This window comes from Muntiacus reevesi, chromosome 19, assembly GCF_963930625.1.
Source record: "Muntiacus reevesi chromosome 19, mMunRee1.1, whole genome shotgun sequence".
In the NCBI taxonomy this organism is placed as follows: domain Eukaryota; kingdom Metazoa; phylum Chordata; class Mammalia; order Artiodactyla; family Cervidae; genus Muntiacus; species Muntiacus reevesi.
In genome coordinates this window covers 37,412,484-37,436,040 of record NC_089267.1, presented here as the reverse complement: position 1 = coordinate 37,436,040, position 23,557 = coordinate 37,412,484, and the positions used below count along the sequence as shown (strand labels likewise).

Here is a 23,557-nt window from a genome sequence, read left to right as displayed (position 1 = left end):
CCACTCCTGGGTATCTATCCAGATAAAATGAAAATGCTAATTCAAAAAGATACATGCACCCCAATGTTCAGAGCATCATTACTTAAAATTGCTGAGATATGGAAGCAACGTAAGTGTCCATCAACAGAGGAATAAAGATGGTATGAGATATATATATATATAAAATATATATATCCCATTATGTATTATATATATAATGAGTTAGTACTGAACCATAAAAAAGAATGAAATTATGCCATCTGCAACATGGATAGACTTGGAGGACGTTATGCTTAATGACTGAAGGCAAAAGGAGAAGGGGACAACAGAGGATGAGACGGTTGGATGGCATCACCAATTCAATGGACATAATTTTGAGCAAACTCTGGGAGATAGTGAAGGCAAGTCTGTCATGCTGCAGTTCATGGGGTGGCAAACAGGACATGATTTAGCAACTGAACGACAATGCTTAATGAGATAGAGAAACTGTATGATATCACTTATATGTGGACTCTAAAAAATACAACACACTAGTGAATATTAAAAAAAAAAGAAACTGACTCACAGATACAGAGAACTAGTGGTTAACAGTGGGGAAAGGAGATGGACGGGGAGTTGGGCATGATAGGAGTAGGGGATTAAGAGGTACAAACTGCTGTGTATAAAATAAACAAGCTACAAGGATATACTGTATAACACAGGAAATTAATAGTCACTATAATAACTATAAATGGAGTATAACCTTTAAAATTCTGATTCGCTGTGTGTGGCACACCTGAAACTTATATAATATTGTATTTCAACTACACCTCAATAACAAATAAATAAAAAAGAAATGCCTTTTCCTTATTCACAGAACAAAAATATATAGGTTCATCTCCCTGTCCATACACAAATATGGCATATCAAGGAATCGTATGTCAACGTACAAAACTGATGCTAATGACTCACCATGTTATCTGCTGTGTTGGGTATCATGCCAGGTGCTGGGAGTGAAAGAATAAAACCCAGACCTTGTCCACAAAGAACTTACAGTTGGCTAGGGAGATAGCCCGATACTTTCCGGCTGTTTTCCCAGGAGTGATAAGGGGTTTGTGCAGTCATCCACTTTCTCTTACCCAGGTGGCTGGTTAGAAAGGCAGCTGTGGGCAGAGAACAGTTCCCCAAGAGAAGCTCTACCCCGTGAGTGCCACAGTGTTAAATATAGAGGCTGTGTCAAATGGTGAAGCAATATCTATTTTAAATAGAGTTGAAGTTTTTTAAAAAATTTATTATTTCGACTGCAGTGGATCTTTGTTGTGGTTCACAGGCTTAGTTGTGACGTGTGGGATCTATCCATTGGACCACCAGGGAAGTCCCAGAGTTCAAGTTTTACGTTGAATGCTTATGTCACTTAAACATTCTTCAGTTCACTCCACGATGCCTTTAACCATTGGAATAACCATAGACAATTCATCAAGTAAATTGTAGGAGGGCGCAGCCAGGCACAAGTTAATGTCCTCATAAAAGAAACTCCCAGGGCCACTCTTCCCACAAAATGCTGCCTATTTGCTTTTTCTAAAACATCTTTCTAAATTTCATTTTCTTAAAAAAAGATTATCTCCCCTAGAGATGTTTAAAAAACTGTCATTTTGCTTCTGAGGTGTTTTTTGCAAGCCTTGCCTCTTTGGTTTTGTGACGTCATAAGCATCCTAAATAAGATAACATGTTGCAGCTCACAGGGAGACTCTGCATCTCTGCAGGACAAGTGTAATCTGAAAAGGTTCCAGGCACACACATCAGATTTTAACACTAAAACTTGTTGTAACAAGAGTTTTTCCTACACTTAAAAAATCCACACTGACACAAAGTCAATTAAATTTTATTACAACCAAGAATATAAAATAAATGCAATGTAATTCATTTCTAACAGTCATTTCAGGAAGGATGTCAGGAAAACTCAAAAGCGAGAAATACTTGGCTCCAAAGCGGCAAGCTTGTCCTGCACCCCGGGGAGCAGGCCCCTCGGGGGGGCAGCGGACCTCGCTGGGGGGCGGCCAGTTCTTAGTGCACACCTCACCGTGTGTGTGCAAAGCATACACAGTCATGTCTAAAGTCGTACAGACAGGGATGCGTGCAGAAAAATGGCTGAAAAGAGAGACAAGAACAGGTGCACTTCACATAGAGGAATTATGGGAAATACAAACTAGGCAGTTTAGAAAGGATATACTACATAACATATATAAAAAGTACTTTAAATTGTTGTTAAAAAGGACATCTTCAGTCCAGATTTTGTGTAATACTTTTAGTGTCTACACAGACAGATTTTTAAAAAAATTAAATAGTATTAATTTACTAAATATTTAGGAGATAACAGTGCATTAAGGATTTTTTTTCATATAATACATACATATCACTCCTTCGCAGTGATAGCATAGAAGAGTAAGTATGGCCTTAGGTACAACACATTTTTAAAAAACCCTAAAACAATGAACTTTGCCTTATGATATTTGTGACTATTCTTGAAGATTAAGGAAACCTAAACAGCTATGTTTTATATAAAATATTATTTATACTTGAATCCTTCAAGCTTCCTTTAGTCTGCCATTTCACTGCCTTTCTCCATTCCCCAGAAAGATAACATTACAGAGGTTAGGATTTGTAATTTTCATAGAATATTCCTTCATTGTACAGTTTGTCACAAGTATTCCAAGCAGATTAAGCTGCAAGGCTTATTGTCCAACTATTTTTCTCTTATCTTCAGCAGAGAAAACAGCATCATTATAGAGGCATACAACTAGCAGTTGCTTCACCAGGAATGAGGCAGTGAACACGTAAGTAAATGTCATCCCTTTCCATTCTTAAATGTAAATTGTGTTTACAAGAGCAAAAGAGTAGTGCAGAAGGCCAAAATTCTAAGTACTAAAGTTTTAAAACCACACAGATATAAAAATATACATGTCCTTGGTTTTTGTATGTTCCTGCATGATCTACTTCATCATAAGGATTGTTTCAGCCTCATAGTGTCAGTCCTGCCGCCAGGCTGCCTTACCTGTGAGCTCAGCTGTCCTGAAACTCTAGAATACTTAAATACACACCTTACCAAAAGCTAACTCAAAAACTGATTTGTAATATGAAATGCAGAAAGCCTTTGCTTTGATTCCTCCCTTCCTTTCAGTAACTTCCCCTGGTTTGGATGTCCACCCTGGATTCTCAGGGGACACCGACTGTGATAAATTTTTAAAGAGGAATGTGGTTATTTGGGGAACACAAAAGTAAATTTTAACCTCAAAAATCTTCACAGGTTTCCTTCAAGGGCCCATGAGTATGTTAAAGGCTTTGTTCTCCTTTACAAGGAAAAGGAAATTGTGAACCAAAATTACTTCAAAGGGTAATGGACACCAGTGGGCATCACCAACTCTGAGGCAAAACCTCAGGAGCAAAGGGCCAGTACCAGTGCAGTGACCAGAACAGTCACGAGTGTAATGGGCATATCTGGCTAGAGTCCGTGTGAAGAACACTGGGAACAACTGTAAAATCCCCACCAGTTTCTGTATTAGTTCTGCCGCTGAAATTCACTACATGCAAAGAAAGCAGGGTAGTCCTGTGATCATATAAGCACACATCACAAGAATTTATATCAAAGTGTATTAAAGGGCATGATATATGATTCATGCACATATTTGGGTTTGTCTTTTACTAAATGTACACCCCTCTCAAGGGCAGGAACAGAGCTTCTCTTTTCACTGTAACTTCCTACAGACTCTTAGTTGACTATGTTCTGCCTACAAGGGCCACCCAATTGTTGTTGAAAGGCTGCTGTAAACATTTCAAATATATATTAATGCCTGTGGTGATACTTAATTGTTGGCTTTCTTGAAGGTAGATAAACATAGAAACCTCTCCATGATACTTGTTTATATAGGGCAAAATTTGGGATAATAACTCTCTTCAAGAGGGTTTAGAAGTAGACGAAGAGATCTTCATGTTCTAAGATGATTTCATTTACAAGCCTGTCATCCCAGGAAAGCTTCCTGTCATGGACTCAGTCATGAGCTCTTCAAGGACAGGAAGTATGTCTTGCCCTTCCTATCTCCCCCAGCATGATGCTGGACACAGGGGGAGGACACAGTGAGGATCGATGACACTGAGGCTTCAGGGCCCAAGACAGAACTTCACACAGGTAGCTACATTATGCAGAGGGCTACTAATTTCTCATTTTTAACAATGGAAGCAGTAAATTACCATGGAGACAATCAGAAATTCCTTCCAAAGGGGCATGTCAATTGTTTCATCTTCAGTATTCATCAGTGTCCCTAAACAGTCTTTGTTATTAATAAGCATTATTATGCTGAGATCAGGAAGGTCCTTGCTGGCTACAGTATCACATCAATAGTGCAAAATGTATACTGGCTTCTGTCTAAAATCTTATTTCACTTGTGTATGGACCCAGAGGAGATAACCAGGTAGATAAGTTCACAAGGAAGAGTGAAAAATGCATATAACTTGCATATAACAACGATCCGCTATTTCTTCTAGCTCAAGAAAACATTAAAACAAGGCTGGTGCTGCTAGTAGCATTTAGAAGAACACAAATTTCTTGCCCCTTACATTACGATGGAAGCTCTTAAGTCTTTACATTTCTGTGGGACTCTGGGGAGCTTCCTTTATGCTGGCTAAGAAAGAACTCACTGGCTAAGGGCAAACTCAGCCTCTCATTCATAGATCAGAGAAATGCAAATATGTACTTAGATAATATAGTTGTACACTATCTGCCCATAGTTTAGGCACAATTATTAAGTTTTCTCCTAGGGGCAAAAGAAAGCATTCAGTGCAATGAAAAGATTCTTGATAGAATTAAGTTTCAGTAATAACAGCAAAATTATGCATACATCATACATACTTGAAACATGAACAAAACCTAAACTTTTAACATGCTTTAAAAATAGTCACTCTATGTCTAACACAAATACGAATGGAGAACACTGCTTTTTGTTTTAAAAGCAGATTAATTTGCAGGCTTCTATTTGAGTACCCTTGATTATGTAAGAAAGTTACTCAAGCTGACCCAGATGTGAAGAAACCAACAGTTCTTTAGAGAAGCCAACTGTATATACAATACACAAGAAAAGCTTTTCCTTCAAAGGGAAGCAATACATCCTTTGATCAACATTACTCTTAAAGAAATCCTAGTGCAGTTAATACTCTCTTCAGTTTTCTGGTGTGGGTCACCAGAGGACTGTATTTCATCAAAGCTCTTGAAACCCTTTTTAAAGTAGACTTAAGCTACATGAAGTTTAAAATTATCATTCTTAATTACTGAATACTATTCAGAATAAGATGATTCTGGGAACTAAGTTCCATATGAATGATTATATAAAAATTACCACATGTTTTAGTTCTTCATAGCATAAAGCATAGTAACTGCAAAGATCTAGGCTGTTTTTGGTTGCAGGTTCCCACTGTCCCACCACTTGTCTTTTTATTAGACCTTCCCTGAAACTAGATAAATAAAAATGTAATAGTAAGGTACTTTGGGACAGTAACAGTTCCCATTTAAGACTTCCATGAACAAAAGAGTTATATTTTGTGAAAACCACGTAGTGCTTTAAAAGGTGCATATTTACCTGTGTTGCTAGATCAGTTCATGAAGTATAAAACTATACACCACTGGATTCTTGTTTCTAAAACATTAAAATCCTAATAAAAGAGCTTTGAAAAGGTAAATCATAGCGATTGCTACAGCATGAGAAAGGTGCACCAGGAAGTCCTTCCCAAAGATGCTGAAGGTTACAGAAGGTAAGTGCTGGGTTTTAGATCAGACGCTTTATCAGAGAAGTCACAATGGAGCACATGCAGGGAAAGGCTGTTGGGGAAGCTTCACAGAAATCTTCTTTAAGTCACCAAAGAAGAGACATCAGTCAGTCTTGCAAAATGCTCTGTAAATAGTTTTCCTCCTAGGTGGATGGCAGCATCAGAGCTTGCATTTTTGGTTCTCTTCAATGCAGATGTCATATTGCTGGAGTCTGTGCTCTGGGCTGCGGCCGGTCAGTAGCGGTGGGCCTGGTGAGACGGGTGGTACTGTGCGCTCTGCTGAGACGAGGAGGAGTAGCCTAGTGTGCTCTGGGACTGAGAGGATCCCTGGACGCTGCTTTGGTAATTCAGGCGAGAGCTGGAGTGCTAGGAGAGGAAACAGGAAAAGGGGATGACCTGTGGGGTACGGGAGCAGCTCAAGACGTTCATCGCAACAGGACACACAAGGCTGTGGGTTCTGACCCACGGTAGCTGACAGTTAATTTCGTGTGTCAATACATCTTGCTGATTTCACTTCACAGCCTGCTACCACTGTTCTCACATGCACGAAAGCTGGCTGGATGTCTTTGGAAGATAAGCTACACTGGCAACGAGAGGTAGAGGGGAAATTGATGCTGACTAATTCTGGTTAGTGATTCTTTGCATAGCTGAGATTTGCAAACAGGAAGAATCAATTTGGCATTTTGATCTGATGGTGTTCATAATGTATACTGATGTGCTGTTAATTTTCTCATTATAAATAACAAAGCTGTGACTAAGAAATCGTTTTTTAGAAAAGAGTTTCCTCGGGTAGAGGCTAGAATAGCCTCAGCAGCACCACCTACCTGACAAACCAAGACGAGGTAACAGCAAATAGGTGCCTTTTTTAATCAACTTCAGGTAACATTTAGAATTAAAGAAAAAAAAAAGTATGTGAAAATTCCCTCAAGAAGGCTAAGACAAATGTATTTCAATTCAGTGTATTTTTATTACCTTAAATGAAACATTCATCTTCATGGTATCAAGGGCAAATATGAAAAAATATGTAAAAGAAAAATGCATCTAGAAAAATAGAATATAGTGCTTGGTTAACTATAAGCGCTAACTGCAGCTGTGTCTTTGGCTCTGCCCAGAAGACTGGTTCTTCCTGTGAGCAAAATATGACAAGATCCCATGTAATAAAGCTACTGTGAAAGTGTTAGTCGCTCAGTCGTGTCTGACTCTTTGCAACCCCGTGGATTGTAGCCCACCAGGTTCCTTTGTCCGTGGGATTTCCCAGGCAAGAATACTGGAGTGGGTTGCCATGCCCTCTTCCAGGAGATTTTCCCAACCAAGGGATCAAACCCAGGTCTCCTGCATTGCAGGCAGATTCTTTACTGTCAGAGCACCAGGAAAGCCCAATAAAGCTATTACTTGGAGTTTAAAATGTAAATGACCTTGAGGTGGCACTGGCCGGTTTAATGAAGGACAAATCAGCAAGGTGGCCCCACTCTGCATGAGAGGCAGCCAAACTGGACTTGCAACATCTGGTCCAAGAAAACAGGGCAATAAGATAGTCTTGGTTAAAAAGAATGCCACTTAATTCCTTCCTTTGTTACACAACTCTTAGTCATATTGTTGCAAGAAGGCTTGACAAATTCTAACAACATTTTATTGTAAGTTTATTATGGGAAAAAAAAATGTTCTTTCCATTCACAAGGCCTATAGTTGCTAGGCTGCCTATGACTACTTTTACTTTAGCAGATTAGACTCTCCAGATTCTCCATACTGGATAGAGAACAAATGTGGGAGAAAGAAATAGCAACCCACTCCAGTATTCTTGCCTAAAGAATCCCATGGACAGAGGAACCTGGTGGGCTGCTGTCCATAGTGTCGCAAAGAGTTGGACACGACTGAAGTGACTTAGCATGCATGCATGCATTGGAGAAGGAAATGGCAACCCACTCCAGTATTCTTTCCTGGAGAATCCCAGGGATGGAGGAGCCTGGTGGGCTGCCGTCTATGGGGTCGCATAGAGTCAGACAGGACTGATGTGACTTAGCAGCAGCAGCAGGACTGATAATATGAGAACTGCAAAGAGGTCTCTCACCCTCACCCTTCATGGTAATCTCTCCAACTAATTAGCTGAGAAAGCTATCCAAGTCACAGATATCCTGGTTTATTTTTAAGTAGACAGCTCAATATGGACAAAGAAAAACGTGAAGAACTCCTAGATTTGAAAGGAGTAAATACAGTAGTTAAGTCATCTGTCCATGATTGACTGTAATCAGTCTAATATAACATAATCAGAGACACCAAGATGAGCTAGTATATGATAAAGGTTTGTTGTTCATATAATACAATAGGAATAAACTAATGTTAGGGGGGAAACTGACTTTATAGTAAAATTCAAATATGTTCGTGACTACTACCCAAATAGCAAGCTGCTTTGCAGACCAAACTGATGCCTTGATTAGTTTAATTAGAACCAGTGGAAGTGCTATTATACACTCTGCTGCTTACAGGGAATCTTCCAAGAGAAGTTTTCAAAGTAGTTGTGTTGAGATATTCAAAATGTAAAGCCAGTTTAAACAGCTGTTTATTATGTCTTTCTTGTTAACGTTTCTCTGGTTTCCAGTGCCTAATCAGTGAGTTTATGTCTTCGTTGCCTGTGGTTTTGTTTTCTATTATCTCTCTCCTATGTGCTCCTTCTCCACCAGTTCCCTGAGGGTCTGTGATTCTAAACCTTTTTTTAAGTTTTTTGTTTCCCTTCTTAGATTTTAAGTTTGTTACTACCTTGAAAATTTTTTTTTCCCAAGATTCCCTATGGTTTTCACCCATATTTTTACCTGTCTCTCCAAATACCAATCCTTAGGGTTTTTTCCTTTAATTTCTTGAATTGGTAATACAATTGTAGTTTTTGTTTGAATCTCAACAAAACGTATTTTCTTGTCTCAAAATTATTTCTTGTGAGATTTAACAGTTATTTCTGACAAGTCTTTGTCCCCTTCTCTTCCGTCATGTGGCTATATACTGATTATTTCCTCCCAGTGATGGCAGATCCTTCTGAAATATGCTGCTTACTTTGTTCACAGTAAGGCACCATTCCTCTCCCTTTCTACTGCTTATTTAGGGCTTTTTTTCTGACCTAAACCTGACATTGTAAAATGACAAATGTTGAGGAGGAGCTGGCTGCCTCACCTTCCCTCCTCAAGGTTATAAGATAAAGAAGAAACAAAATATCTTGCAATTACATGAAATGACAAAAATCTTCAATTTCATATAATGCCCTAGAAAGACTAGGACTGTAAAATCAAACTTTAGAGTTAAGTACTGCTTATTTCTAAAAGGATTGTTGTTTTCTAGTCACTCAGTCGTGTCTGACTCTTTGTGACCCCCATGGACTGCAGCCCACCAGACTCCTCTGTTCATGGGATTTTCCCAGCAAGAATACTGGAGTGGGTTGTCATTTCCTTCTCCAGGGGAATCTTCACGACCCAAGGATGGAACCTGTGTCTCTTGCTGGGCAAGCAGATTCTTTACCACTGAGCTATGTGGAAAGCCCGTTATGTATACTTACCATTTCATAAAATGTATTGCTAAAAAAAGAGACAACAGGCTCAAAATGGAGTCATTTGTGCTAAGCCCATGTAACCAAACTGAGACTTAATACCTAACCTAACTGCAGTTTCAGCCCCTCCCAGGAATGTACTCTTCCCCAGTTGGTCTGGAGTCTCTGCTTAGCACTAGAGAAGTAATCTAGCTGGTAGACCCCTGCAGTCCCCAGAGGAAGGGGCCCTGGCCTGACATGATCAGTCCTCTGCTAAAGTAACATCCTTTCCCACCTCTTTCTGCCTTTACAAGTCCAGAAGTCTTTCATTTCGTACAGCTCTTCAGAGCCTTTTTCTGTATGCTAGGTGAGAATTTTGTTTTCTAACGGTATGTCAACATGAAAAAGTACAGCATTCAGGGGGAGTACCTGATAATCTGAGGGCATGACAGGCCCGCCCGAGTTTGTGCCTGAAGGCCCCAGCCGCGGTTTCTTGTTGGGAGGCACCTGGGCGAGGCCGGAGTCCTGGCTGTGCTGCAGCCCTGCCCCGGCCGGCCCGGCCCCCGTGCCGCCGGCGGTCCCGTTGGTCTGCGTGCTGTTCTGCTGTGCGGGGGCCTGCGGGGGGGCGGCCGCCTGCGGTGGAGGGGCTGTGGGCTGCTGGTGCTGGTTCTGCTGCTGCTGCTGGTTCTTATGAGAGGAGGGAAAAAAGGCAAGCTTGGTATGGAACGAAATCAGGCCTGTCGTTGTAGGATATGCATGTGAGACTGCCGGCCAGCCTGGGGAGAGACCCATGTGGGACACCAAAGTGACTGGCGCGCCTGGAGGACGGAGCCGCCAGGGAATACAGCACCCCCAAAGGTGAGTACGGAGCCCCAGAGAGGGCGCGCTCTCGGAAGTTCATTTAGACTGCACAGCAATCCGCCCTGTCAGGGACAGACATCCCGCTGAAGACACAGGCACAGAGGAAAGAGCAAGGCCTTAAAACAGCTCTATCAGTCCTTCCAGTCAATTTGAAAAGGAAGGGCTGCGTGGGGAGGAGTCAGTACGATCAAAGCATAGAGTGATGCTTTAAGAGCAGCCTGCATAACATGATGGCAAAGACACTGAACAAACGAAGGAAGAATCAGGAATCGGGGAATAAAATAGACCATAAAACAAATCAGGAAGTTCATTTATCTGTGAATGCGTATTTCAAATTGCAGAGTACATCTACAATAAAGTAAATACACAAATAAAATGCAGTTAACTGTATAGGAATTACTACATTTATCCTTCCCTAAGTGCAACTTATACCTTGTCACCTTTCTCTTCAGGTTCATCTTCATTAAGGAATTCTCGCTTGGGGTATGGAATCTGGCAGCCAGCAAACACACTACAAATCATTGAAGGAAAAAAAAATACATATCATGACCTAAAATCTATAATATGATTGACCTTGTTCATTTAAAATTCCACTTTTTCCCCCCTTATTTCCTACTCTTCATCTGTGGCTGGTATGCCTCTCAACACAATTTAAGCAATAAGAAAAGAACAATTTGTCATCTAAGTTTTACACTGGTGTAATTGCCACTTTGAATAACAAATCTTAAAACTGCGGTTGGCTAGTTGACATATGTAACACAGAAATTTCTCCACACAAACTTTATCAGCACTAAAAAGAGCTGACTATGTATTTGCTTCAACAATGAAAGTAATTTTTTTCTCAAGAAAAGCTGTACCTCTAATATCAGTAAATCCAAGCACAATTTATATCTGTGGGTATAATAAGGATGGGGAAATGGAGAGGTATAATAATGCAGCAGACACATGGAATTTTAAAAGCTGGTTTGGTGTAAACTGTTCTGGCTGACCGATCTATAATAAAAGTCCCATCTGTTCTCAGCTTTACTTTTTGTCTGTAAAACTGATTAATGATCATTCCATAAACTTGTTTTCATTCACACCTCTTTACAGCTTTGCCTGTTTCAAAATACAGGACCTCTCGAGTAGTTTTTCCCTGAGGTGGTTTTAACCAAGGAAATAAAAGACTCGAGTGACAAGTGCTTCCCTTGCCTTTAGCCACCACCGCACACCCTCAACCTGGAGCAAAGTGCACAGAAAAGGAAGGAAACATACTCTAATGTCGGCAAGGGGTCCTCCTGAAAATAGGGATCCTGCAGAGCTTGCTCAGAGGTAATTCTCTTGGTTGGATCCATCGTAAGGAGTTTCTGAAGCTAGAATAACACATAAGAAATTGACAGCACATGCAAGTTTGCTTCCAGGTGAATGTTTTGACTGTGTTAGTGTCTAACAGAATTAACATCAAATGCCAGTTTATTAATACACTACACACATTTATGTGAAACTGACAGAAATGATTAGCGGTAAAGCCGTTTTAGAATTTTTTTCCCCTACTGGTAAACCACTGGAAATAAGGCTAAAAGTCAAGGATGACATCTTAAAGGAAAAAGATTTAATTTTGCCCCAGCATTCGCCAATTTCTTTTTTTCCTGAAGAGGAGGAAGAGCTGGGACAATTCCACGGTAAGTGGGGTGGGGTGAGAGCTGTGCTAAGGATCACCTTCCCACTCTGGAGAGATGCACCTACCAAAAGGAATACTTTGCTGTCAGGCTTGACCTTGTGTTTCTCCATGTACTTTATGAGGCTACTGTTGGCATACCTGCAAAGACATGACATCCACACACTATTGAGGACATTGACACAATTGACATCTTTTAATGGAAGGTTCCAAGGTTGGTTTTCCTATGAGGTATGTATTCATTTTAGCCATTGTTTTTTTTTCTGATTAAAAAGGAACAAAAAACCAAATGTTGGTAAATGTGTAAAAAAGAAATAAGAATTCTTACATACTTCATGTAAGAGTTTATACTGTTAGAATTACTTTGGAAAATAATGCATTAACCATTAGAGCTGAAAATGTAACTATCCTATGACCCAGCAATTCCTTCCAATGTACATATTCTATATTAGGATATCAACTGCTCAGGCTGAGGGGTGAGTAAATAGATATTTATTTTATTATTCTAAATAGACTATATGTTTTCATCATGTATATTCTTTCCTACATATGAAATATTTCAAATTTAAAAGGTCAAGAAACAGGTAATATATGTTTACGGTAGAAAATTTAGAGAATATAAAAAAGTATAAAGAAAAAATTGAAAACACTCATAGTAAAGCTGTGAAGCAATTTAAAAAACTCTGCCATCAAGTTTTTGATAATTTTTCTTTGGCATTTTTTCTGTGCATACATATATATATATATATATATATACACACACACACAAAGAGGTATTTCTGTTTTTATAAAATTGGAATCATAGTATATATAAGTTGTCCTTTTCTCACTTAATGTTGTTTTATAAGCGTTTTCTCTTGCCAAACGCTCTTTAAGCTTATTATTTGTACTGCTTGAACATTTTCTACTGTTGCTAATGACGTTTGTTTCACAACAGTTAGAAAGCGCAGAGCCTTGTAGGTAAATCTGGTGCACTTTGAGGGGGACAGGACTGCACGGCAGGTGAGAATCAGAGGCCCCTCCCAGACCCTGACTCAGTCGTTCACCAGCTGTGTGATCTTGGGTAGTTAGTTAACCTCTATGAAAGCCTTTAGGTGCCTCATCTTAGCTGTGTGTGGCTGCTCTGATGCTTTTTCAGGATAAAGCCTTAGAATTATTAGGTCAAAGGGTAAGTACATGCCGAAGCCTTTCCTGTGTGCTCTAGAGCTTGCTGCATGAACCTGGCCCCCAGCAGCATGGGCACCTGACGGCCTGCACTAGGAATGCGGTGCGCAGGCCCTATACAGATTCTGAGTCAGAGTCTGCATCTTTAACAAGGTCTCCAGGTGATCTGTGGATACCTTAATGTCTGAGAGCTTTCATTCTCCCCAGTAGCTATAAGAAAGAAAGCCCATTTTATTATACCCTTGCTAACACCAGGTATTTTTAAGAAAATCTTTGCCATGTATATTAACTTAAAAATTATTTTCCTCCATTACCAGGAATATTTTTATTGGCAAGGTAACCATTAAGTTTAGTGATGGTTAAATGAAACTTTAAGGTTTATATAGAAATTGAGTCTGTCAGCAGTGCTTTGGTCTGTATGCTGAATCAACTGATTTCTTGAGTTAACTCCAGATTCTAAGGTTGTTTCTATCATAATATAAAAAGTCCTAAAGTTGAAAAATCCTATTGCTCAATTCCCGTTGTGGTTTCTTATTTTTCCTAGTATTATAAATAAGATAAATTGTCATTTTCTGTATTATCCTCTTCTAGATTTACTACAGTTTAGGAGCCAAAAAATTTTCAAACTCTCTATATACATTATAAAGCATTTTATCAGCATGTTTATTCAAACATTCAATTTTTAAAGTCAACTTATTTCCTTTTAATTCTGTTCTCACCTTGCCTTCTAATGAGCTAAGAAGAGCTGACACTTTGGAAAGATTACAGAAAATTCTATTGTTACCCTTCACAATTCACATCAAGAGTAATTTTTTTGGTTCTTTTTATCTGATATAATGAAAACAAGTTATTTGTTTACTTTTTAATGTCATTTGAAATAATATCTGGAACTTTTTATTATACTTTAGTGACTTTTATGCACTGCATTATATTTAGCTAATTTTTAATAAATTCCTTTTTGTGTTATGTATTAGTAGGCAGCCTTTATGTGGATAAAATTGTTTGCTTAGAAAGTATGGGCTTTCAGCAGATGAATGGATAAGGAAGCTGTGGTACATATACACCATGGAATATTACTCAGCCGTTAAAAAGAATGCATTTGAATCAGTTCTAATGAGATGGATGAAACTGGAGCCCATTATACAGAGTGAAGTAAGCCAGAAAGATAAAGAACATTACAGCATACTAACACATATATATGGAATTTAGAAAGATGGTAATGATAACCCTATATGCAAAAAAGAAAAAGAGACACAGAAGTACAGAACAGACTTTTGAACTCTGTGGGAGAAGGTGAGGGTGTGATGTTTCGAAAGAACAGCATATATATTATCTATGGTGAAACAGATCACCAGCCCAGGTGGGATGCATGAGACGAGTGCTCAGGCCTGGTGCACTGGGAGGACCCAGAGGAATCAGGTGGAGAGGGAGGTGGGAGGGGGATTGGGATGGGGAATACATGTAACTCTATGGGAGCAGTGGATAAAATGATCTCTATGTGATGTGATTGGAAAAATCTTTGTACTTAGTTAAAGATAATACCAAGTGATTAAAAAAAAAAAAAAAGAAGAAAGAAAGTATGGGCTTTTATCTCTGAACTTTTTCTGTTACTTTTTAACTAAATTTCAATTATCTTTCTAAATTTCTCTCCTGTTATTTCTGGCTATTATAAATACTATCATTTTATGTAAAACTCTTCCTTTGGCCTTTAAATACTAAGATAAAATGTTGTGTCTTCATTAATTTTCTCTTTTGTATTACCAGCTTATCTTCAATTACTTGAACCACTTTCACTTAATACCCATTTGACAAATAACTAATGAACGTACACTATATACTAGGCCCTGGAGATGCCTATAATGGTGTATAAAATAGGCATGATCCATATTCTAGAGGGAAAGGCAGATAAGTATTCAAAAGCCAACTGTCAGGCAGAGTGATGTGTGCTGAGAGCAGCAGCTGAGGACATGCCACAGGAGTGCAGAGGGGGAGCACCTGACTAGAAGGGCAAGGGGAGACCTCATCAGGATAGAAAGGATAAACACGAGTTATCCAGTGAAATGGGTGGGAGGGTGGTAGTAATACGTCCCAGACTGAGGGAGCAGCATGTGTAAAAATTCAGGGGTCCAAGAAAGCTCAGGGGTTTTGAGGATCTTAAAGAAATTTATGATGTCCAGCCTATAGAGTACAAAGTGGACAGAGGTTTAGGAGATAAATTTGGTGATGCAGACGCCAAAGCTTTTTGTAAGCCATACTTAAAAACTGAAAGCAACGTGAAGACTGACATGGTCAGGTGTGCCTTTGGCAATGACTGCAGAACAGGCAGTGAGTTAGAATGAAGACTCAAAGTAGAAATACCACTTATCAGGCCAATGCAGGACCCCAGGTGAGAGAGAGGGTGGACGTCTGGCCTATAATAGTGGCAGGGTAGATGGAGAGAAATACAGAGATCTGAAGGATATTGAAACAAAGAGTTTACTAGATTTGCTAATCGTTTGGACACTAGGGGATAAAATGGAAGACAGTGAGAGAAGAGAAGGATCAGGGACATCTTTAAGGTCTTTGGCTTGAACAATTAGGTAAATCATGGAGCCATTTCCTAAGATAAGAAATATAGTGAGAGGAAAAGTTTAGGAGGACAGATGATGAGCTCAGTTTGGGACATGTATTTTGAAGTATTTATGGGACACTCAATTTGGGATTCCAAAAAGCAGTTAGATACATGGGTCTGAAACTTGGAAAGGAAATTGGAGTAGAATGTATAAATTGGGAGCCATCAGCATAACTGATGGTGCGCTATAGCCATCAAAATCACAGAGACTGTCTAGGGAAATATCTAGGGTGAGAAGAGAGCCCAATTCAGACACCTGAGCAATGTCAGCACTCTCTTTAGGAGATGCATGGACCCCTACCTAGGACTGTGTGAAAGAGAGGCCCAAAATGATCAGTGCCATTCGCTGCTTCTCTTTATCATGTCTGCTTTCATTCCTACAAGCCATTCCTGTCCTGAAATTAGGAGAATCTCTTCCACCTTTTCCTCTAGGTGCACATATTTGTAACAAACTCCTCTCATTTCTACTCAGCATACACATGCCCACTAGTTAGTTTTACTCAGACCCTAGGCCATGTTTTCTTCCTCCTGCCAACCTTACTGGTTGCCTAGCCCAGCATTTCAGATACAACTCATGATACAAAGACAAAACTACCATTAAGGCCTTGAACTGAGACCAACCTAAACATAGGAGACTTTTAAACTACTGACTCTTAAATTCTTAAAAGTTTTTAAATAAATATATGCCTAAGCCTGGCATATACATTAACAACATTTGAAATATCTTCTTTAAATCATAAACATAATTAATATACTAACATCTAAGTTTCTGGTTTAAACAATAACCTATCTGGTTTTTAAAAGGATTAATTTAAATATTCCCACTGCACGTTACTTGTATGTAATATGGTATTACTTACGTTGTTCTTCTAAAGTCTTTCTGAAGTGTTGGGTATTCTGGCATCTTTCTAATATCTTCCCAGTCTTTATCTTAGGCAAAAAAAAAATATTGAATGTTGTTACAGGAAGTAATGTTACTTATAAAAAATCTAGTTATTTTAGCTTAAAGATATACATAAATACTAAAATGTCCTTTTCAAAAAGAATGTTTTTGAAATATGACTCAAATATTATTTTGAAAAAAAAAAAATTACCTGCAGGAAATCCCATGACACTAAATATTCGGTCTAGTTGATCATGATGAAAAGGATTGCTTGTTTTTATATCTTCCTGACGACAGTGAAAAATAGGTTCTGAAGTCAACAGTTCAGCAAATATGCAACCTATTGCCCATATATCTATGAAGGAAGAAAAACAAGTTTTTGTACATATTTATTATATTTCTTTGGTTATAATTTCTTGGTATAATCACAACCTACATATAAAAATATTTTTCAAGGTAGGCAGATGGATGAAATAGGTAAAAGAGCTTAAGAGGTACAAACTTCCAAGGATATTACAGGGATGAAATGTACACGAAGAGAATAAAGTCAATGATAAGTATTGTAATAACTTTACAATGGTGATAGATGGTAACTGGATTTACTGTAATGATTATTTTGTAACATATAAAAATTATATATGTCATATATCTTAATATAATACTTCATATTAAGTGTAGCTTTTAAAAAGAAAAGAATCCCCTGAATAATTTTTTTAAAGTTTTCAGTGAATACAATAAGTACACTAAGAAAACATATATATGACATGAAAGAGCTATATCATTGGGCCCCCCTGGTGGCTCAGACAGTAAAGAATCTGCCTGCAGTGTGGGAGACCTGGGTTCGATCCCATGGCAACCCATTTCAGTATTCTTGCCTGCAGAATACCCATGGATAGAGGAGCCTGGAGGGCTACAGTCCATGGGGTCCCAAAGAGTTGGACGCGACTGAGCGACTGAACACAGCATAGCTATACCATCACATAACACACTGAAAGTCAAAAAACATTTACTTGTAAATTTCCTGATCAAGATAAACTTGAGGAACTCAATTTAGCAAGCAATGAATTTTCTTTACATTTAGGTAAAAGCTTTTCTAACCACTATTAATAATTTAATTGCTGAAGCATTCAATTGATAATCTAGTACAAGGCATAACACTCAAGATGTGATAGAATAAAATAATATCATGATCAGGTACGGTGATGTTTCTTTACAGCAATCAAATACATAATGACTAGAATTTTTGAGTTGTCAGCCTAGACAGGACAGATCACACAAAATGATTTGGGGAAACTCAGTTTTTGTCTGAAAGATACCACCTTCAGTGTTTTCAAGAAGTGGTAAGGTCTGCTGCTGCTGCTGCTAAGTCGCTTCAGTCGTGTCCGACTCTGCGACCCCATAGACGGCAGCCCACCAGGCTCCTCCGTCCCTGGGATTCTCCAGGCAGGAATACCGGAGTAGGTTGCCATTTCCTTCTCCAACGCATGCATGCATGCTAAGTTGCTTCAGTTGTGTCCAACTCTATGCGGCCCTATGGGCAGCAGCCCACCAGGCTCCTCTATCCACAGGATTCTCTAGGCAAACACTGGACTGGGTTGCCATTCCTAGAAGTTGATAAATACAAGTATATACAAGCATTGCGTGACACCAGTAAAGAGAAGTGATCTGAACATACTCACTTAGATGCTGCCCCAGCTCCACCATGCCAAGATAAATTGAGGTATCTTTCAGAGTTTTCTTAACTACTTCAAATAACCAGTTAAAGATGATTCTACTTAGATTTTACACATTGAAAAACTATAATATAGTTTTAATCTAGATTCTAAGACTGTACTATTTATAATGCTTTGCCAAATGTACATGTGAATTAATTCTTGTGAGATGTATATTCATACTTGCCCACTTAATGCCACTTAGTGTTTTTAAAGTTAATAACACACAGACTATGGGACAGCATAGAAAAGTACAGTGTTTAGAAGTCTTCTAAACATAGGAATCACTTTCTGTAGACAAGCTATCAGGTAGAATTACTGTTGGGACGCCATTTCATAAATTACTAAATGAAAAAAATATATAGTAATGTCTCATGTATCTGACTGCATTCAGGGATGGTTTCCCTCCACCCAAGTTAGCCTTCTGGATAATGGGAACATATCCTTTCAATAACCATTTTTATTATGTTATTACCTGCCATCTTAAGAGGCTGTAAAATATAACTTAATCATCCTCATCATGAAGATCCATCACTAAAGAGGAGAACAATAATACTGTCCAGTGACTACTTTGTCGTTGTTTTCTCTGCCATGTCATGCTGGCGGTCCCCTTGGCCCTGCTATGGCAGCCTCTGACTGTCGACTGTCCCAAGTCTTCCCGCAGCTGCCTCTACTATGCAGTCAATGGAGACTGCTGTATGTCGCTGGCCACACGGTTCCTGGTTTGGCCTCTAATCAAAGGACAGGGGCCTGTATCTAGATTTCCTGAAGAACTGCTCAGAGAAGCAGTTGAGAACCTCAATGTAGCAGGTAGTACTGAATTCTAGGGTGTCTTGCCTCATGTTAGCATCTAATTTTAAATGATCATCTGGCTCCAGCATCATCTGTACCCATTTCTCAGCTCTTTCCTTTATCAATGACTTGCACTTTTCTCTCTCTCCCTCTCCCCTCTCCTCCCTGCCTCCCCCCGCCCCACTCCCCGTGTGTGTATCTCACACACATACCACAACCATCACCACTCACCTCCTGGGCTAAACCTCATTTCATAAATTTTCACTGATGCCAAATCAAATTCTCTTTTATATGCTCTGAATAGAAATAATACTCATTTCTGATATGAACCAGGCACACAGAACTCTAAGAATGAGTAGCTGTATATTTATGTCTGCTACGAATATATAAGCTAACTAATGTGGGGATTATTTTTGTATCTTAATTTTTTTCCTAACTTCTATCCAGAATGAATAATCGGGATGACTAGAATTAGAAATCAGTGATTATGTTTTTATCTTTAATTGCCAAGTCTCATTTTTACTGAGCTAGTAAGTCACAAGCTGGTTAAAATTCAATTTCAGTTCTCCTTACCCTGAGGAAATAAGAAATATAGTTGGTTTCCAGTTCAAACCCAATTACCTTTATTTCCAAAAAACCCATCTATATTTTACAACAGTAGAGCAGTTAATCAGAAAATATTCATAAAACCATGCTTCTCAAAGTGTGGGGACCACACACAACAGAATCACCAGAGGTACATGTTAAACATAGGCCGTGGGTTTGCTAAGAATCTCTGAGAGTGAGACAGTCTTTGGTGGGGCATCATTTTGTTTAACAAGGTTTCCGGCTGAGTCTTCCTTTTCTTCCTGGACTCTCCCTTCTGACACAGACTGCAGGCGCCAGGTAAGAGCCCAGGGCACGGGAGGCTCTGCTGTTATCACATCCTGCACTACCTGTGCCCGCGGCTGTCTCAGCACCAGTCCTGTTCTAAAGCACCAACGTTGCTCCCAGCTAGCACTCCGTTTTTCTCTGTCTTAACTTTTGGCACCTTCCTAGCCTCTGGTACCTTCTGAGATTGTCTAGATTTTATTGTTCTCAAGAGAGTGAACTAATAACAGAAAAAGCAACCATAATGCCAAATGTCTCAAAAATAAAGCCCCTCAGTGCACCCACGGAATGGAAACAGAGTCAGGCTTATTCTAAGAACCGCTCTGTCCCAGCGGTCCCCAACCTTTTTGGCACCAGGGACCAGTTTTGTGGAAGACAATTTTTCCACAGACCAGAATTGGGCGGAGGGGGGATGATCCAAGCGCATTACATTTATTATGCACTTTATTTCTAATCTAATGCCACTGCTGATCTGACAGGAGGTACCAGTCCACGGCCCAGGGATTGGGGACCCCTGCTCTATCCCTTCCATTTACTTTTAGTATCAAAAAAAGTCCTCCCGCCTTCACAGACAGCTGCCACTGCCCTTGGCTGATAACGGTGACAGCCTCTGGTCAGGGGTCTTATTACTACAGGCTCAAGTGCCAGGGCATGGGTCTGAGGTCAGTCTCACATGCCTCTACTATCAAACACATATGGTTTTCCTTATGATGCTGTGGCCACTCATAGCCTTTTTCACTAATTTAACAAAATCCTTCAGCGGTGCTTATGAAGAATTACAATATTCCACACTGTACTAGTGTCTCAATCCCTAGACAAAAGAAGTATAAATGTGTTCTGGGTATCTGAGTTTTGCAGAAATCAGACTTCCTGACGAATGAGGACATTACTATATTTTAATTTTTGTTTCCGTTTCTACCCATGAAGAGGTTAATTATTAGTTTGATCTCTTCAAATGTGAGAACTTCCTTGGTAACTCTTTGATAGTTCTTTTTAGTTTTTTCATAAGCTTAACAGAGAAAGGATTGTGCTTGTCTATTTTTAATAATTTTATAATTTAAGTGCCTTTATCAAATAGAACTTAACCAAAGCAGCTGAATGCAGTCAAAATTAGTCTAATACAAGTAAACAGCATTCAAGAAAAGGAAACTTTAAAGAAACACAGTAAGCAAAATGTAGCTACCTTACAGAACTTAGGCTTCACATGAATGGCCCTAGTACTCCCTCCCTGTCTTCTCCTTTCACCTCCTTTAAAGCAGCACCTGGGTTTGAGGGTAGCTCTCTCTTCCCGACTCCTTCAGTTGGCATCTGGGCCCTCTGAGGACACTATAGGGTCAGGTAGCAAAATCTCTGATGCCTCTGTTCTGAAGCAGACTTTAAATCCTACAGATTGTGTTTTAAGGTGTTCCTATTCAGTGTTTTACGCTTGGTGAGATGGCAAGATGCTGAGCACAGCTAGTCTACCCAGGCTCTGTTTCCTACCTTAATGGAGAAACTGCTGTCCTGATAACTATAATGGCAAGAGAGAAGGATCAGTCATACTGTTTCTTGCTTAGGACAGGACTGACTGACTAACTTTTTCCCAGATAGCAGGGGCTCCCTCCAATAACTACACTACTTCAGTTTTTCTGTTTTTCTTTTTGTGAAGAAAACTCAACCTCTCTCCAGTTCTTCTGATCAATAGTAGGTAGGTGCAAAACAAAGTCTGCATTTTATTATTTCTATAGCAACTCAACAAGACCAGACACTTCTATCCTCTGAAAGCAAATGCTTTCTTTTAGGCCCGAGAGGGAGGAGACACGTGTGTACTGACAGCCGATTCACACTTGCACAACAGAAACCAACACTGGAAAGCAATTATCCTCCGATTAAAAGTGAATAATTTAAAAAAGAAAATGCTTTCTGTTTTTAAAAAGAATCATATTCTCCTAAATAGCTGAATATCCAGAGTTCCTAGAATATAAAATCTGGGAATATAGATGACAACAGGACTTTCACAAAGCCATATAAAGTGGCTTTTACAAAGCCACTTTATTATACCCTTTAGTATTTATCATAAATGCAGTATCACACAATAATGATATAATACCAATTATAAGTCAATCATTTCACATTAACTTACCAATGGCCTTTGTATAATGCCTTGCGCCAAGCAAAAGTTCTGGAGCCCGATACCAGAAAGTCACCACTACAGGATCCAGATCTGCTAGTGGCTTTAGAGGAGAATTGAACAATCTGGCAAAACCCATGTCAGCTAAAAAATAAAATCAGTTAACAGGAACTCAGTGTGGCATGCTATTGTAACCATGATGACAATAGCCACTAACCTTACAAAGCACTCCTTTTCAACCAGTGGTCTGTACTAGCACCAGATCGCCCCTTCTGAGGGAGATACTGTTATTGTGCCTATTTTACTGATGAAGAGACTGAGGTTTAAAGATATTCTGACTTGTCCAAAGTCATAGAACTAGTACGTATAGAGTCAGAATAAAAATCAAGGTCTGATTCCAGATTCGTGGCTTTCAGAGACAGAATAATATTTGTATGCTTTTAAAGTCTAAACATTTTCATGATTATGACTTCTGTATGCCTATATATCTAAAATCTTGAGTCTATCTTAGTTCAGCCTGTGCCAGAGTTGGCTTTTATGGACTCACGAGAGCCAATTTAAGTATCTTCCCAACATGGTGTTCAGTAATGTCATGTTTGTGGCTTGAAATTGGCTACGGTGGGAGTATTTACATCCTGAAAAACAGTGCATGCTATAAACTGGGGTGATTTTTTTCCCCCAGAAAGCCAGTTGTTGTATAGTTACTAGAACATCACATACATGTTTTCAAAAACATATATAGACTATGTAAGAGAATTTGTTACAATTCAGCACTTATAAAGCTCTATACCGAAGCTAACATTTAAATACTAGAGGTATACAAAAGTAGTAAAAAGATTATTACTATTGATATAATAATGTACTGGTTACTATTTAATTTTCTTAAGATTTCCTAAAGAACATATACATTATATCTATAAAGCATTTCAGAGCTTACAAATGATTTTCATACACATCATCTATCATTTCATCTAATCCTCATAAGAATGCTGGTTTAATAAGTATTCTCCCCCTACCCCCACTTCTGTGATGAAGAATCTAAGGCCCAAAGCAGTTCAGTAACTTGCCCAAAGTCATAGGGATAGGAAGTAAAAATGCCAGTACTCAAGCAAAAATCATGTTATAGTTTAGCAGCTATGTTCTTAACCATGGATCTGATATACAACAGATTATACATATGATAATTGCATGTCACAAAGGTAAAAAAATAAATCACAAAGATAAGCCTCTATAATTTGAAATAGGTAATACATACAGTATAGTTTGATTATATAATGGTCCCCAATGTACTATACAATGCACAAGTAGTACATTAAAGTTGCAACTATAGAGTATCATTTAATCTAAAACCAGTAGGCTATGATATGCATTGAACTTTTAATTTACAGTGATTTTATCTCTTTAGAGTTTGAATAATTCACAGGACTTTCTGAGAATGCTTTGGAGAACACGGGTCTTAAAAAATAAAGCTATCCAAGGATGCCTGTGCTGATGCCTACACTTTTTAAGCCAAATTTCCCTATAGCAAGCAAAAATATTCAAAACCAGTCTACCAATATTACATCTACCTCAAAGCACTGCTTTATATATTGAATAGATGCTGACTGTTGTTGATGG

At 38.9% G+C, this 23,557-nt stretch overlaps 1 protein-coding gene across 3 annotated transcripts in view; it reads right to left on the bottom strand.

Moving 5' to 3' along the window:
- Positions 1 to 1,824: 1,824 nt before the first annotated feature.
- The window catches only part of CDK19 (cyclin dependent kinase 19), a 268,286-nt gene continuing 246,553 nt past the window's right edge, over positions 1,825 to 23,557 (bottom strand). For all 3 annotated transcript variants that reach the window (XM_065911735.1, XM_065911733.1, XM_065911734.1), the window contains 8 exons: positions 21,953 to 22,084; positions 16,668 to 16,811; positions 16,434 to 16,503; positions 11,867 to 11,939; positions 11,396 to 11,493; positions 10,574 to 10,652; positions 9,710 to 9,967; positions 1,825 to 6,138 (listed from right to left, as the gene is read on the bottom strand). In XM_065911735.1, the coding sequence (XP_065767807.1) occupies positions 6,007 to 6,138; positions 9,710 to 9,967; positions 10,574 to 10,652; positions 11,396 to 11,493; positions 11,867 to 11,939; positions 16,434 to 16,503; positions 16,668 to 16,811; positions 21,953 to 22,084 (986 nt within the window). In that variant the 3' untranslated portion in view covers positions 1,825 to 6,006. The remainder of the gene's footprint in view (positions 6,139 to 9,709; positions 9,968 to 10,573; positions 10,653 to 11,395; positions 11,494 to 11,866; positions 11,940 to 16,433; positions 16,504 to 16,667; positions 16,812 to 21,952; positions 22,085 to 23,557) is intronic.